The following is a 17,856-nucleotide window of genomic DNA, read 5'->3' as shown; positions in this document are numbered from 1 at the left end:
TCATTTAAATATTTTTACTACTCTAGAAGCTCATCGTTAAATTATATTAAAAACTAACTGATTACATTTTAACCATCTTACTTTTATTTCAATAGTTCACAAAAGAAACTACAAATACAATGGCTTAAATCAATTTTATATATTATTTTCTCAATATGGAAATGAAAGGGTATTTTCTAAAACATATATTGGTCGAAATAATCAAATACTTTTGTCATCTTAAACATCTTATTCCAGAAAAAAAAAAGTTGTATAATTGAATATACGCAACAATATTTCTATAGAAAAAAGTAGATGCACCTTTAAAATTTTAAAATATTGACTTAAAAAAGTCTAAAGTCAAATATCAAAAAGAGGTTATATTAATTGATAACAAGTGATTGAGATGAGAAGCATACCACGTGAAAGGTTGTCACTTTTTCCCTTTAATTTCCTCCTTTGGTGTGTTTATATAACATCCACAAACAGCTGATCGTGTGGCTCGATCAACTTCGCTCGAAAGATGTTGATGTCGGATCGTATGCTGCTCAAGGTCATTGTTCTTGGAGATAGCGGGTACGCCATTATATTTATATTTATATTTATATTAAAATTTAGCTCACGAAAATATAACATGAGCTCCTAGGAGTTTATATATAGAACATGAGCTCTTAGGACCTCATATAATGTTGATCTATGTATAAGCCTAAAATAACTTGTTTTTTGTTCAAGTTCGGTTTAGTTCATCGTCTTGAGCTGTTGAAATGGAGCTTAGCATGACTCACCAACACTTTCATGTTTTTTGTTTTTGTAGGGTTGGGAAGACATCTTTGATGAATCAGTATCCTTAAAAAGTTAAATTATATAGTAGTTTTATCATGCTAACATACTAATGTTGAATGACTTTGAAGTGAATGTTTAAACGAAATGGCAGAAATGTTGGTGATCGCGTCGAGTTTTAAGAGTTTTCAGTTCAAATTAACTGTCATTCTAGATATGTTTATAAAAGATTCAACAAACAATACAAGGCCACAATTGGTGCTGATTTTGTGACAAAAGAGTTGCATATAGATGACAAGCTTGTCACCTTGCAAGTAAGTATTTAGCCAATAACTTTAAGGTTTTCGGGTGAGCTTGTATAAGTTGTGAAAACATTAACTTCTAGGGACTAGGATAATTACAGATCATAAACAAGAAACATGTAGATATCCTTTATGGTTAATTAGTAAAACGATAAAAAGAAATAATTTAAAATGAAAAATTAAGAGTAATTTAATATATGGTTGTATGATCAGATTTGGGACACAGCTGGGCAAGAGAGGTTTCATAGTCTTGGGGTTGCTTTTTACAGAGGGGCTGATTGCTGTGTTCTTGTATATGATGTCAACATTCAGAAAACCTTTGAAACCCTTCAAACTTGGCATGAAGAGTTTTTAAATCAGGTATAAAACTATGCTTCTTATTTCCACACAAACACACACACACATATATATATATATAATATTTGTATGTATGCATGCATGCATGGGTGCATGTGTTTACTTATTATATGTATGTGTGTGGATATTCATTTCATAACTCAGAATTTGTTAAAAATTGCCTAAACTGTTATAACTCTTATACCATTTATTATATAATAATAATAATAATAATAATAATAATAATAATAATAATAATAATAATAATACATATAGATTTCAATATGTTTAGTTGTTTAAAAATTGATTTTTAAAAATGTATATGCTAGTTGTTAGAGTTGTTCATGAGCCGGACCAAACCAAGCGAGGGTCCGCTCGAGGTTGGCTCATTTACAAAACGAGCGGCCTGGCTCATATTAAATTTACAATATCGTGCAGGATGTTAAGGCTTGAACTCGTTTGGTTTATAACTTAGGTGCCCAGTTCTACTCAGCTTGCCTCAATTTCAAATTAAAATTTAATACAATGTTTTCAATATAAAATATCCAAATTGTCATTCATTCAAGGATTCTTACTCAAAGTTAACAATCTAACAAAAAAGATACAAAATAATTTATAAGGCCTTATTTTGGCTTAAGCAGATAATCAGAGAGCCAAAGAATGAGATCATTAGTGTATAGTTGTTTATTTGGCTAGTTATTAGCTAGTAGGCCAATAGAGTAATATGTATAAAATATGTTCCTATTACATATACAGGGTTAACTTCCCGTAAAAATAAAATAAATGTACGAAACGTACGAATTAGGGGAAAAAGCAAAAAGTGGCGGTGGCAATCTGGTAACTATCAGCAACTTCAAAATTACTCTAGTAGAGTAATTTTGAGCTTCTGTAGAGTAATTTTGTAAATGTTCATGCAGAGTAATTTTGATCGTGTAGGGTAATTATCAAAATTGTACGTAATTATCAAAATTACACTAACCCCCCCCCCCACCCCCAAAAACCTAAAAAAAAACTAACCCCCCCCCCCCCCCCCAAACTAAAAGCTAAAAGTTAAACCATAAAGCTAAACCCCATAACTAAATGCTAACAAAATTACTCTACAAGACATTTTCCAAAATTACTCTACAGAAGTCAAAATTACTCTACTAGAGTAATTTGATAATTACCCCACATTTCCCAAAATTACTCTACAGATGCTCAAAATTACTCTACTAGAGTAATTTTGAAGTTGCTAATAATTACCAGATTGCCACCGCCACTTTTTGCTTTTTCCCCCAATTCGTACGTTTATTCTATTTTTATTTGATCTTTATCCTACATATATATGTATAATAATAATAATTCAAACCAAACGAGCAAGTTGATTGTGTATTATGCAGTCTTTGATTGTGTATATGACAATATTCCACTTTATTTTACTGCAGGCTGATCCAAGTGAACCTGAGAGATTTCCTTTTGTGTTGTTAGGGAACAAGGTCGACACAAACGGTGGGGCAAGTCGAGCGGTAAGTATGTGTGGCTATTGGATCAGTTAAGTAAGTTTTAATGATTACTAGTTGTGTTAAATGAAGGTCTCCGAGAAGACCGCACGAGAGTGGTGTGCTTTAAAGGGAAACATACCTTACTTTGAGACGTCTGCAAAAGAAAATTACAACGTCGATGAAGCATTCCTTTGTGTTGCAAAAACCGCACTTGCAAGTGAACCGCACCCTCAAGATGTAAATGAAATGTTAGTACACCCTTCTTCATCATTTTTTGTCTAAATCTATGTGCAATATTCTTTATTTGTTTTCTTAAGAGTTGCAACATATTTTTTTTTTTTTTAATTCTGTAGGTATTTTGAAAGAATTCCAACAACAATTTCAGAAACTGATCAACAAGAAAGAAGTTGTGCCTGCTAATGTCTCTTATGCATCTGTGTAGGTAGTTTACAAATTTGTGTGAAATGATTTTTTTTAATCTGTCTAAAACATAGTTCGATGTTTGTTTGATAACAAGTGCATATATTGATTAACGGTTGTTCTAGTCCTTTTTATCATATGAGAAATCTTCCAAATTAGTCAATCAACTTAGAAAAAGGGATCCATCACGGTCATTTCGTGACCTGGTTACAGATTTAAGCTTACGTGTATTATTTTATATAATACATCTGTACATAAAATAAAATAAATGTTCCAACACTTTGTTTTAGTTTAGGGAAAATTACGAAAATGTCTTTTGACCAACGCACTTTACGAAAATGTCACGTTTATGCGTCCGTGGACGGACTCCTCCACATGGGAGGAGTCTGTGTGTCACCTTGAAGAGTCCATGAACGAGGAGCTGACACGTGTCCATTCAAATGTTGAAGAGTCCATCCCCGACGCATCCCATGCCTCCCCGACGCATCCCATGCCCTCCCAGACGCATCCCATGCCTCCCCGACGCATCCCATGGCTCCCCGACGCATCCCTTGCATCCGGACGCATCCCATGTGGAGAAGTCCGTCCACAGACGCATGAACGTGACATTTTCGTAAAGTGCGTTGGTCAAAAGACATTTTCGTAAATTTCTCTTTAGTTTATGTAAGAACTAAGAAGAATATCTACGTCCAACATTATCTATCATGTTTTCAATTATACATAAAACTATTTAGGGGTGAGGGTGATCCACTTTTCCTCACTCACCACACTCAATTAGCTTCCACCACGTCATCAAACTTCATTCCATCACTAGTGATAGATTTTAGTAGGAATGCCGGCCTATCACTAGTGATGGATTTTTTTATTTTTCTCGTCCCCAACGTTCACATTCAAAGGTAACTTTCATCGTCTTCAGGCGTGGTCACCATGACCGGCGGTGGTGTTCCACGCGTGGTCACCTAGCCACCACGCTCCATCACGTAGCACCCCCACCTCTCGTGATCTCCAGTGATTATATTATATTGGGTGGGGTTTGGCTACAAAGTCCATTTTTTCCTACAAAGTGTACAAAGTCATAAACACCATAATTTCAACCATGAAACACACTCAAAACCCACAAATAACATAGTGAAGATCACTAAAACACAATAAATTGGGCATGGGCCAACTCCCACCCTATATTGAGTGTGTTTTATGCAATGTTTTAAAAACCGGTTTTTTAATCAAACCGGATTAGGCTAAAAAATTGAACCAGGTTGTACCGAGCGGTTCAACCAGATTGACTAGTTAACTCTATAATTTCATAAATTACAACATCAATTCAAAAGTTAATCCAAAAATGCATGATTACATATTAAAAGATGATCCAAAAGTAAATCCATAATAAAAAATAATCCAAAAGATAATCGAAAATCATTCAATTTTCCAACAAGCTCTTTTAAATGAAAGTGTACGATATGTTTAAGCCATTTGAGTGTTAAATACATCAAGTTCACGATCGCATAAAAAATGAAATTCACTATTACCGTCATCCTCATCAACTAGAGGATAACTATTTTTGTTTCATACAATATTAAATAAGAACTTTTAGTTACGAATAATCATAATATATAAAAATTACGTAAGATAAGTAACATATATAATAAAAAAAGTAACAACCCAAACTAAAATAACCCTGGGCTGGTACCGGTATTACATTTCAGACCGGTATACCGGATTTTACCGTCGGTACAAACCTTATGCCATTTCACTTATTTACCGGGTGTTTCGTACCGGATTTACATCTGGAAACGGTAATACCGGTATAACCGGCCGGTATTTACCGGTTTTTAAAACATTGGTTTTATGGCTGAAATTATGGTGTTTTATGACTTTGTACACTTTCTAGCAAAAAATAGACTTTGTAGCCAACTCTCACCCTATATTATATATAGTTAGAATAAAAAATTACATATACAATAACTTAAATTAGGCATGGGCCAATTTTTTTGGTCTTTTAGTGTATTTTTGGTTTTTTAACCTTTACCCTTCAACATTTAATATTGGCACTTATAACTCTTCAACTTTCTAAAAACTTTATAATTACTTTTTACACGCTTATTTTTTATGTACATATCGGTATAAATTCAAGTTGTATGTTTCATTGAAAATGGGTAGGCTCAAATATAATATGTTTTTGTGTTTTTTATGCACGTTTTCAGTTGTTCTACGTTTTCGCAAAATTTTTGTTTTAAAACAAGTCGGGTCAAATATAATACGTTTTATTTAGACTGTATAAACTTGCATTTTCATATATTTCTTTTGTTTTCTCACTCATTGCATCATGAGCCAAGTCAATTATTTGGAGTTTTTCATTTATTTTACTTGTTAAAATGCTTATATCTTTTTCATAAGCTTTGATTTTCTTCAAATATAAAGACTCATTTCTTTTCAACAAAAAGTTCGACTCTTTTAAACAAGACAGATCATTTACAAGACTTAGATTATGTTTTGATAATCTATCAACATCACCTTTTAATTCACTACAACTTAAACAAACTAAACTAGCAGATTTAAAATTACCGCTCCTGTAGCTTTGCTTAAGTCGACCATGAAAGCAGCAAAATCAGGGGCCGCCTTCTTTTCTTCAGCATTCTTCTTTTCATCAGACTTCTTCTTATCCTCTACAACTTTCTTTTCTTTCTCTTTTGTAACCTCTGTCTGATTAGCATTAACCATATCAACTTCAGTCTACATCTTAATCTGAGCATCTACCTCTTTTTCTACATTTTCAACTATTGCAATCTCTGCCATGAATGGTTGTGAGATAGTTTTTGAATCTTCCAAATGAACACTTTAGTCATAAGAACCCTCTCATGTAGTGGAAATCAAAGCTCTTATACCACTGTTGTTAGATGCACTTTTGTTGCTTGAACCTTAACCATGAGAATCTTGAAATGATGAGTTAGAACGAGACACTGCTTTTGGTTCCTAACAGTCCCTCGCAAAGTGTCCAAAATTTAAACAGTTGTAACATCTAACCTAGGACTTGTCGAAGCCAACACTTGTTAGGATCTGATTTTGATACCTGTGAATTAAATCCAGTTAAAACAAGCAATTATGAGTGCAATTCAAATAATAAACTCACAAGCAAGAAGATATTATCAGCACTTGTTTTCCATTTAATCAAATGATTACAAATTACATTGTAATGATTCTACAATCTCCCCCTCAACCTGATCACCCACAAATCCATTCGTACAAAAGAGAATGTGTGTAAAGTGATGAAATAGATCTCTAACATATGAGATCTATTTATACTAAATACAAAGGTCTGTTCGTGATTGGCTGACAACACCCTGATAGTGGCATCTAACATTCCTAATAGAAAAGATTCCACAAATGTTGCAAACATCTGTGGGAATTAAATCTCTGATCCAACTAAGCTAAAAACTGTTAAAACAACAGAGGTTGAAGAACAAGTGTTTTCGGAATGTAACAGTATTAGCCTAATACTATTACATTCGGGAAACACCTATTCTTCAACCTCTGTTGTTTTGTTCCAAACACCAGTATGGCCACAACAGATGTTTGGTCTTCATGAGCAGACCTTTGCTTTAACAGTGCTTTGGCCCTGAACAAACTTTTCTTCGTCATCAACAGCGGTTCCAAGGCATCAAACACTGGATAACATAGCATCAACAAATGTTCTGATCTACGTGTTCAAGATTCACTATCTTTGGTAAGAGGCTGGTTCAATTTGTTGTTTATATCTTGATCCTTTGGTCATGTTTTGGCTTTTGATTATCATCTGTTCTTTTGTACATCCAAAAATCTCTCCCTAGAACAGATGTTTATTTGATCGATCTTTATTTCTCATCAACTTCTCTCTGATCTGGGCTTTGAATTGATTTTTAAGTCTTTCAAAGAGAGTGATCTGGATCCCTTTCAAGTGGAAGACTTAGTAAGTCTTGCAGATCTTCAATTTTCTGGCTTGAGACACTACTCATTGAAGTCTTTATCACTTTTCCATTAGCTCTGACTATAGTCAATTCATGGCTTATCCTGTTGGATGACCACTTTAGAATTTTTAATCTAGATGGATTTCTTGGGGCAAATCTTCCCAACAAACTTTCTACCCGTGCGATTCATGAATCTATTAACTCTTCTAGAGATCATAGCCATCTGCCACTATAGATCCATATCTTCTAAATCATCAGGATCAGTCTGATCATAATCTTCATCAAATGTGGCTGGATCAAATAACTTTCCCTGAATTTAGTTCTCATATGAACCAACGAATGAAGCAAGTAATGCAAGATGTTCTTCATTGGTACGCGGAGATAATACCAAGTCCTCGTCATAGTCGTCACTCCATTGATCTAAAAATGGCTAGAACAATGGTTAGAAACCAGGTTAGCACAAAACTTAATATTTTTTTTTGTAAAAAGAATGTTAATGTGTTGATGTTAAACCTTCTTCAGTTAAGGACCACATCTCAAAGTACATTTGTGGTGCATCTGTGTCTGGTCCAATGTTTTCATCTCGAGTATGAGCAACATCCGTATAGGATGAATAAAAAATATGAACTTATAGTAAAGGATCCAACACATTATAGCCTTGTAAAAACAAAAACATTGAAGTATACCACATATGTTTCAAACACCAAAACAACACAGAAGACTTTTTGTTAAAAAAACTGAAACAAGGGAAATGTTCAAAACTTTAAACAAATCATTAAACACAAAACAACACACAAGCAAACAACAAAGGATTACCTGATTAAAGCATATAGGAAACATATTTTACACACAAACAAATAAACACATGAACCACATGATTACCACCCTTGGATTTAAAAAAAATAAAGGTGCAAAACAACATCAAGAATAACATAAAAACATTTAAACAAATGATGTAGAAAGCATGTTTAAAGACGGTACATGTAAGCATATCTTATATACCATGAAAACACATGATTTTGTGTAAAATACAAACTATGTAAGAAGCACAACAACTGTAAGATTGTTGTTGAACCCGAATGAGTCAATCAGAAGAGTTTTCTATCCGAATCAAAGGCGGAATCAATGAAACGGACACTCAATCGTAATTATTGTAACACCCCCAAAATACCACTTGCGGAGACTCCGCGAGGCGTGTTACGCATCAGAGTCTGAGCCACCAATCACATTGAACCAATGATAAACATTTAAATAAAACATGTTATTAATTACCAAGCAAGTCTAATACCAACGTTAAATCCAAAAGATATGTTTAGCGGAAGCATAAGTGAAATAATATTCAATTGTTTAAAGTTCAAAACCACCAAGTCAACTGTTTAATCAAAAGCCACGATCCATGACCACTCCAGCACTCCCAGATAGCAAGTCCATGTCTCCAACCCTAACGACCTGCAAGCATGCAGACAAGTGTGTCAGACTACGCTGGTGAGTTCAAAGTTTTGTTAACGTATTTTGTTACCAGATATATGTTAATGCGTTTCAACGTTGCGATACGATGTTGCTCATGCTAGATACCCTAGGGAGTGTGCCCATATGTATCCGGGGAGTGTGCCCCTTAACAACCCCAATGCTTCTAACCAAGCATTGGTAATGATGCCCAGATAATTAGTTCATGCCCGTCCTTACGGCCCGGTGTGAGGTTTCCCACCTAATAGCGCTATCAACTAATTACCCCATTGCCCTACAGGCAATCCGATACTGATTTATTCCATGTTCAACTGTTTACCCAATTCAACTGTTTACCCAAAATTCCCTTCCACATGGTTACTAGTTGTCCCAAACCACCGGGACGCATGCTTGAGAAATGCAATGAACTCACCTGGGATTGCTCGGTATGATACACAACAGTTCAATTAAGCTACAAAGTGATCAACCACGTCCTATCACAGTTATCATACCAATCAGATTCGTACACTAGCATTGCACGTATGTTCCGCACATATAGTAACAAGTTGTGTACAAGCATTGATCATCATGTTCACGTTTAAGCATGGCAGTTCTACAGTAACTTCACATAAGCAAGTCCAAATACGTGGCCCAATCAATTGGGCTGGTAACAGTGGGCCAGTCCTACAACAGGGTGTGCATGTTCTCGGTCTCGAGTCGAGACTAGCAATCTCGAGTCGAGACTAGTCGGTCTCGGGTTATATTGATCTCGAAGTCTCGAGTCGCAACAGGGAGTTCTCGGGTCATCTTGGTCTGGCCGAGACTACACGGTCTCGAGTCGCAACCGGACCCGCAACCGTGGTCTCGAGTTGTGTTGTTTTGTGCCGGTGTTATGGTCTCGAGTCGAGACTAGGAGTTCTCGACTCGCAATCTTTTGTCGAGACAAGGTGTGTAACAGATTTCCATGGTTAAACAGCAACAATCACTCCGTAAATCCAGCTAACAACTTATCGGTTTCACAAATCGGATCAAACACCATGTTCAATAGTTTCACTTATTCAATCATCATCAACAAGAACAGTAATTCATCATCAACGTAAATATGCAACCGGATCATTTGATTAACAACTTCATAGCCGATTAATTCTAAGACTCGAATCTATGACATAACATCCGATTACATGAGCATATTCCAAAACACACATACAGGCCGATTACATGTATCCATTCGGTCTTCATACAACATGGACAATCCGATTCTTTCATGAATATTATCAATAATTTAACAAGCATCATCAAATCGGTTCTAGCTTATCATTCCACATACATTCCTAATCGATATAGTCTAAGCATGATATCACATCATCATTCAACAATTAAACAATAACAAAATACTAACCGATAAGAAGATGGTAAACAAGAATTGATCCAAACAAGTGGTCTTGGTGCCGTCGGTTCCGAGAGAGAGACGAGAGAGAGCTAGGGTTTGCAACTTGTGTGTGTTTTGATAAAAATGTGAGATTTTTACAACATCTCCTGTGTAAATCGGCTAAGGGAATGGGCCGAACCCACTTGGGCTGCCCTAAGGGTCCGCGCACAAGTGCAAAGCCCAGATGACTTGTGCGGTTGAGTGTAGTGTCGTGCGGTTCGGTTTGGTTGCATATACACGCATTCACGTATAATAAAACATAACCTTCATACATTAATTCAATTAATATAGTTCACGTAAGCACGTAACGTTACATAAAGTAGGTTCGAATTACGAGTTGTAACAGGGAGTTCTCGGGTTATCTTGGTCTGGCCGAGACTACACGGTCTCGAGTCGCAACCGGACCCGCAACCGTGGTCTCGAGTTGTGTTGTTTTGTGCCGGTGTTATGGTCTCGAGTCGAGACTAGGAGTTCTCGACTCGCAATCTCTTGTCGAGACAAGGTGTGTAACAGATTTCCATGGTTAAACAGCAACAATCACTCCGTAAATCCAGCTAACAACTTATCGGTTTCACAAATCGGATCAAACACCATGTTCAACAGTTTCACTTATTCAATCATCATCAACAAGAACAGTAATTCATCATCAACATAAATATGCAACTGGATCATTTGATTAACAACTTCATAGCCGATTACCGGATCATTTGATTAACAACTTCATAGCCGATTAATTCTAAGACTCGAATCTATGACATAACATCCGATTACATGAGCATATTCCAAAACACACATACAGGCTGATTACATGTATCCATTCGGTCTTCATACAACATGGACAATCCGATTCTTTCATGAATATTATCAATAATTTAACAAGCATCATCAAATCGGTTCTAGCTTATCATTCCACATACATTCCTAATCGATATAGTCTAAGCATGATATCACATCATCATTCAACAATTAAACAATAACAAAATACTAACCGATAAGAAGATGGTAAACAAGAATTGATCCAAACAAGTGGTCTTGGTGCCGTCGGTTCCGAGAGAGAGACGAGAGAGAGCTAGGGTTTGCAACTTGTGTGTGTTTTGATAAAAATGTGAGATGTTTACAACATCTCCTGTGTAAATCGGCTAAGGGAATGGGCCGAACCCACTTGGGCTGCCCTAAGGGTCCGCGCACAAGTGCAAAGCCCAGATGACTTGTGCGGTTGAGTGTAGTGTCGTGCGGTTCGGTTTGGTTGCATATACACGCATTCACGTATAATAAAACATAACCTTCATACATTAATTCAATTAACATAGTACACGTAAGCACGTAACGTTACATAAAGTAGGTTCGAATTACGAGTTGTCACAGTATCCCCAACTAAAAGGAAATTTCGTCCCGAAACTTGGTATGCACTACGCACTCACTGAGGAAGCTAGGTAAGTTATATCATTCACTGGTTTGCCTGGGGTGTCACATCCTCCCCAACTTGAATGGGAATTTCGTCCCGAAATTCACTAGTTGCATCAACATTAGGTTTGCTAGGTTTTGTCTTGTCTTTGGGGAACAAATGTGGATACTTAAGTTCCATCTGATCCTCGCGTTCCCATGTGAACTCTGGGCCACGTCTTGAGTTCCAACGAACTCTCACAATCGGTATACGGCTGTGTTTACGAACTTTAACTTCCCGATCCATAATCTCAATTGGTTCTTCGACAAACTGCAATTTGTCGTCTATCTTCAGCTCTTGAAATGGTATAACTAGTGTCTCATCAGCCAAACACTTCTTTAACTGCGATACGTGAAACACATCATGGACATTACCCAACTCAGCAGGTAATTCCAACCTGTAGGCCACCTTTCCAATTCGTTCCAGAATTTTGAATGATCCCACATAACGAGGGTTTAGTTTGCCGCGTTTCCCAAAACGCACCACACCCTTCCAGGGTGAGACCTTTAACATAACGCGATCATTAACTTCGAATTCCAACGGTTTACTACGCTTGTCAGCATAGCTTTTCTGGCGATCGCGAGCTGCGGCCATACGGTTTCGGATCTGCACAATGTTTTCTGATGTCTCAAGCACAAGTTCAGGGCCTGTGATCTGACTGTCACCCACCTCAAGCCAACAGAGAGGTGAACGGCATTTCCGTCCGTACAGTGCTTCGAACGGAGCTGCCTGTATACTAGTGTGGTAGCTGTTGTTGTAGGAGAATTCTATCAACGGTAAGTGCTTCTCCCACCCTTTCCCAAAATCGATTACACATGCCCGTAGCATATCTTCAAGTGTCTGGATGGTGCGCTCGCTTTGACCATCCGTCTGCGGGTGATAAGCGGTACTCATGTCGAGTCGTGAACCGAACGACTTATGCATTGCTTGCCAAAGATCGGAAGTGAAACGTGGATCTCGATCTGAGATGATGGAAGTTGGTACTCCATGTCTAGAGACGACTTCCTTAAGATAAACCGCTGCTAGTTGCGAAAACTTGTCTGTCTCCTTAATTGCTAAGAAATGTGCTGACTTCGTGAGGCGATCAACAATCACCCAAATGGTATCGTTTCCAGCCTGAGTTCTTGGTAGTCCTATCACGAAATCCATGGCGATCTGTTCCCACTTCCATTTGGGTATCTCTGGTTGCTGCAGTAGACCCGAGGGCTTTTGATGTTCCGCCTTGACTTTAGCACAAGTCAAACATTTGCTGACGTAGGTTGCGATGTGAGCTTTCATGCTAGGCCACCAATATGTAGTTTTCAAGTCGTGGTACATCTTATCTGATCCAGGGTGTACGGAGTAACGTGACTTATGCGCCTCCTCCATTACAAGTTCTCGCAAGTCACCATAAAGTGGAACCCAGATGCGTCCGGTTACGTAGTAAGCGCCGTCTCCCTTTTGCTCTAGGCGTTGTCTTGAACCGCGCAAAGCTTCAGCTCGAACGTTCTCTGGTTTCAACGCTTCTAACTGAGCGTCTCGTATCTGGGAAGGAAGATTGGACTGGATCGTGAGTTGTAATGCTCGCACACGCCTAGGTGCGTTATCCTTCCTGCTGAGGGCGTCAGCTACAACGTTCGCCTTGCCCGGATGATACTTGATGGCACATTCATAATCATTTAACAGTTCAACCCATCGTCGTTGCCGCATATTCAATTCTTTCTGGTTGAAGATATGCTGAAGACTCCTATGGTCGGTGTAGATGGTGCATTTGGTGCCGTACAGATAGTGCCTCCAGATCTTCAACGCAAACACCACCGCTCCTAATTCCAAATCTTGAGTCGTATAGTTCTTCTCGTGCACCTTCAACTGACGAGAAGCATAAGCTATCACCTTCTCGCGTTGCATCAACACGCAACCGAGACCCTGAATCGAAGCATCACAATAAACCACAAAATCTTCGGTACCCTCTGGTAACGACAAGATCGGTGCACTACATAGTTTCTGTTTTAACAACTGGAAGGCCTCTTCCTGCTTCGTTCCCCAAGAGTATACCGTGTTCTTCTGTGTCAACGAGGTGAGAGGTTGTGCGATCTTCGAGAAATCTTTAATAAACCTCCGATAATATCCAGCAAGACCAAGAAATTGGCGCACCTCAGAGGGAGTCTTTGGTGCCGCCCAATTTTTAACTGCGTCCACTTTCGCAGGATCCACATGTATCCCTTTTTCATTAACAACGTGGCCAAGGAAATGTACTTCTCGGATCCAAAAATCGCACTTAGAAAACTTCGCATACAGCTGCTCCCTTCTTAAAAGTTCCAAGATGAGACGTAGGTGACGCTCGTGATCCTCCCTGTTCTTCGAATAGACTAAGATGTCATCGATGAATACTATAACGAATTCATCGAGATAAGGCTTACACACACGGTTCATGAGATCCATGAAAACCGCTGGTGCATTTGTCAATCCAAATGGCATGACCAAAAACTCATAGTGTCCATAGCGCGTTCGAAAAGTCGTCTTGGGAATATCCTCTTCCCTAACCCTTACCTGGTGATAACCCGACCTTAAGTCGATCTTCGAATAGAAACTTGACCCCTGTAACTGGTCAAACAAGTCATCGATCCGGGGTAACGGATAACGGTTCTTGATGGTCACCTTGTTGAGCTCCCGATAATCAATACACATACGGAATGACCCATCTTTCTTCTTTACAAATAGTACTGGGGCTCCCCAAGGCGAAGAACTGGGTCAAATAAAGCCCCTGTCCAACAACTCTTGCAGTTGGTTAGACAGTTCTTGCAATTCCCCTGGTGCTAAACGGTAAGGAGCACGTGCAATTGGAGCTGCTCCCGGCGTAAGATCAATCTGGAATTCTACTTGACGGTGAGGAGGTAACCCTGGTAGCTCCTCTGGAAATACATCAGCGAAGTCTCGCACCACTGGTAGGTCTTCGATCTTTCTCTCCTCAGACTGAGCATTAGTAACTAACGCTAACATTGCAGGATACCCCTTTTGTAGATACTGCTGTGCACGCATGGCCGAGATAATACCGACCATCGTCCCACTACGATGCCCTTGAACTAATAATGACTCCCCATCAGGGAGAGGGATACGCACAATCTTCTCCTTACATAAGATTTCTGCTTGGTGCTTAGACAACCAATCCATGCCTACTACTATGTCGAAACTTCCGAGCGTAACGGGAAGAAGATCAATATCAAACACTTGACCCACGAGATCTAGTTTGCATCCGAAAAGGACATTCGAGGCTTCTATCGTTTTACCATCTGCTAGTTCTACTACTTGCTTAACTTCTAAGGGTGTTGGGGTTATCCCTAATCGTTGACTAAATTCTAGGGACACATAACTCCAATCGGCGCCGGAATCAAATAATACAGAAGCAATATGATTGTTTACAGGAAACGTACCAGTTACAACGTTGCCGTCATTCCTGGCATCCCCTGCTCCAAGCTGGAACACTCTGCCTCGAGCACCATTTCCCCCATTGTTGCCGTTGTTGTTGTTGTTCCCCGTATTGTTGTTATTCGGATGATTGTTGTCGTTAGCGTTTTGATTCAACTGAGGGCAGTCCCGCTTAAAATGACCCTCATCCCCACACTGATAGCACCCCTTCCTGAAACCCTGGTTCTGCTGGGGTGGTTGTCCCTGTTGTCTCTGGTTCTGCTGGTTCTGTTGTTGCTGGTGTTTGGGCTGTGGGGCCCTACAATCCCTGGACTCATGGCCCGCCTTACCACACCTGTTACACATCCGACCACACGGCCCAAAATGATGATAGCCACACTTGTTACACCGTGGCTTCCTCCCTGCATATGAACCCTGACTTTGGCTACTTCCCTGGCCTTGATTGACAGAAGACGACTGGCTGATGTTGCGGTTGTTGTTGTTGTCTGGCCTTTTCTGAGTCTGACCAGCACTGGATGCTTTGTCGTAGTCGCTCCACTTCCGTTTGTTATCATTAGCAGATGTAGTAGCAGTGGGTGCCGCAGCAGTAGTGGCTGAAATGCGCGGGGGTAACGAATTGCTCTCTAACTCTTGGTCCACAATCTTGTGAGTCAGACGAACAATCTGTGTCAAATCATTGAGATGGGCTGCAGTGACCAAACTCTTCACACGCGGAGGCAACCCTTTGATGAATAACTCAATCCTCCGAGACATAGGCCGGGACAAGTTTGGGCACATGTCGGCCAGTTCATACGATCGCTTCACATACGCTTCGACTTCAGATCCAACCATCTTCAAGTCGTAGTACTCGTTTTCCAACTTCTGGACTTCATCCCGAGGACAGTACTCCTCCCTGATTAGTTCTTTAAAGTCATCCCAAGTTGTGGCATTCGCCGCCTCGATGCCCAACAACTGTACCTGGGCATTCCACCACGTTAGGGCACCATCCGCCAAGGTACCCGCAACATATTTCACCCTGTCCCCAGCGGGACAGTTACAGATGGCAAACACAGACTCTGCTTTCTCGAACCATCTCAGAAGTCCCACAGCCCTCTCAGTCCCGCTGAAGGTCTGTGGCTTACAGTCCATAAACATTTTAAACGTACACGCAGGCTGGTTGGGTTGAGGTTGCACTTGCTGACCTAAAGGACGAAAGAGAACACATTATAGGAGTGAAAAGACGTGTACGCGGTATAAGAGTAAAGAGTACTTGGTACATTCCGTACCAGCTTGATAGGCTGCTAAGGCCTCAGCCACACGGGTATTGATTAAGTCAGTCAACTCAGCCTGAGTCATGTTGATGTTGCCACGTCCGTGTCCTCGTCCACTCATGATTCTATATATAGAGATGAATCGATTCAGGAAATCGAAACGAGATGGAAATCAAGTATCGTGTCGATATCTATGTACTACCAAATTCACACATAATAAGGCAGAACCCTTCTCATGCTCGATAAGCCTCACTGGGACTTGCATGCACCCCACGTTATTATTAAGTGTGCACCCATAATAATAAGGTAATTTGCATGCTTATCTCAGTGCCTCTTAGCTTGCGCTCAAAGTTTCCCCCGTTCACGCAACACAACAAATGGTATCACAGGTCTATGATTCACATGAGTCAAAGAGTAGTGTCACACTATCAAGTCACTATAGTATCAAGTGTATCGTGTCATGCAAGTTATGAGTGTGTGACAACTATGGGTGTATGCATAAACTAAACAGAGGACAAACCTTGCGATCTGGAGCTGAGTGTCATGATCGATTCTTCGAAGGTATTCGGTTATAGTCTGGTTTTATAAAACGTTTTAAAACCTAGTTCACTATAACCAGTGGCTCTGATACCAAACTGTAACACCCCCAAAATACCACTCGCGGAGTCTCCGCAAGTGGTATTTTGGGGGTGTTACAATTATAATGTCTCTTGTATTGATTTAACACTGATTACAACCTGAGAACAGTTTGGCAGCACTTCGTTACACAGTTCAGATTCCGTGCCAAATGAACAAAGCAATGCACTATTTATAATGAGCTGATTTCGCTTTTATGGTCAAGGGCCTTATGAGTGAAATCAGAAGTTTCTGATTTCGCTCCAAGTGACCTTGGTCCATATGAGCGAAATCACACTATTAATCACTAACTTCTGTTTCTCGAACCTCGTGCACTGGTTATTCTAACCTATCCTATTACATGATACAAGACGAAGTCAATAGACGTAATGCACTAACAAACTCCCCCCGGATATTGACGAAGTCTTCAGTGACTAATCTTTATCATGACACCTCTTCAGTCTTGATCATTTTGCCTTCTCACTCAGATTGTAACATTGTAAGCATCCATCACTCTCTTGATCAGCTTTACACTTTTGAATGTTATACCAGGATCTTATCACTGGCTCTATCATCAACGGCTTTATCATCGGCAGGCTCCCCCTTTCGTCAAGCTTCCGTGCTTTTAGGGATCGACACCTAGCTTTCCAGCTACAAGCTCCTCCTAACTTTCAGTTTGTCTTCAGACTCCCCCTTAGACTCTGCTCTCGGGATTGTAGTCTGGACTTTTCCTGCAATCACTCATACACTTGATAAGTAACAACATTTTAAGCTTCCAGATATCGTAATCTGACAAATCAAACCATTTAAACACTCCCCCTAACATCAAAATACAAATAATTTGCAATTTCAACAAACAGGATCATAAATTGACTCTTTAACAGTATAAGCATCCAAATCCCCCACAGTTAATCATCCAAGTTCAACTTAATGACCTTGGAGATATCACAAACTGTTTTTGAATTTTTATAGAAATTCAACTTTCAAATTAATGAACTCGTTTTATTTACAGAAACACAATCAGCTTA

At 39.3% G+C, this 17,856-nt stretch overlaps 1 protein-coding gene across 1 annotated transcript; it reads left to right on the top strand.

The window, feature by feature from the left end:
- The first annotated feature begins 415 nt into the window (after window positions 1-415).
- On the top strand, window positions 416-3,435 carry LOC110878729 (ras-related protein Rab7). Its single transcript, XM_022127084.2, has 7 exons — window positions 416-555; window positions 794-820; window positions 974-1,073; window positions 1,275-1,421; window positions 2,822-2,902; window positions 2,969-3,126; window positions 3,232-3,435. The coding sequence occupies exons 1-7, from the start codon at window positions 503-505 to the stop codon at window positions 3,296-3,298; spliced, it is 633 nt and encodes a 210-aa protein (XP_021982776.1). The 5' UTR covers window positions 416-502; the 3' UTR covers window positions 3,299-3,435.
- The last annotated feature ends 14,421 nt before the right edge of the window (window positions 3,436-17,856 follow it).

This window comes from Helianthus annuus, chromosome 9, assembly GCF_002127325.2.
Source record: "Helianthus annuus cultivar XRQ/B chromosome 9, HanXRQr2.0-SUNRISE, whole genome shotgun sequence".
Lineage (NCBI taxonomy): Eukaryota > Viridiplantae > Streptophyta > Magnoliopsida > Asterales > Asteraceae > Helianthus > Helianthus annuus.
This window is presented reverse-complemented; position numbering and strand designations above follow the sequence as displayed.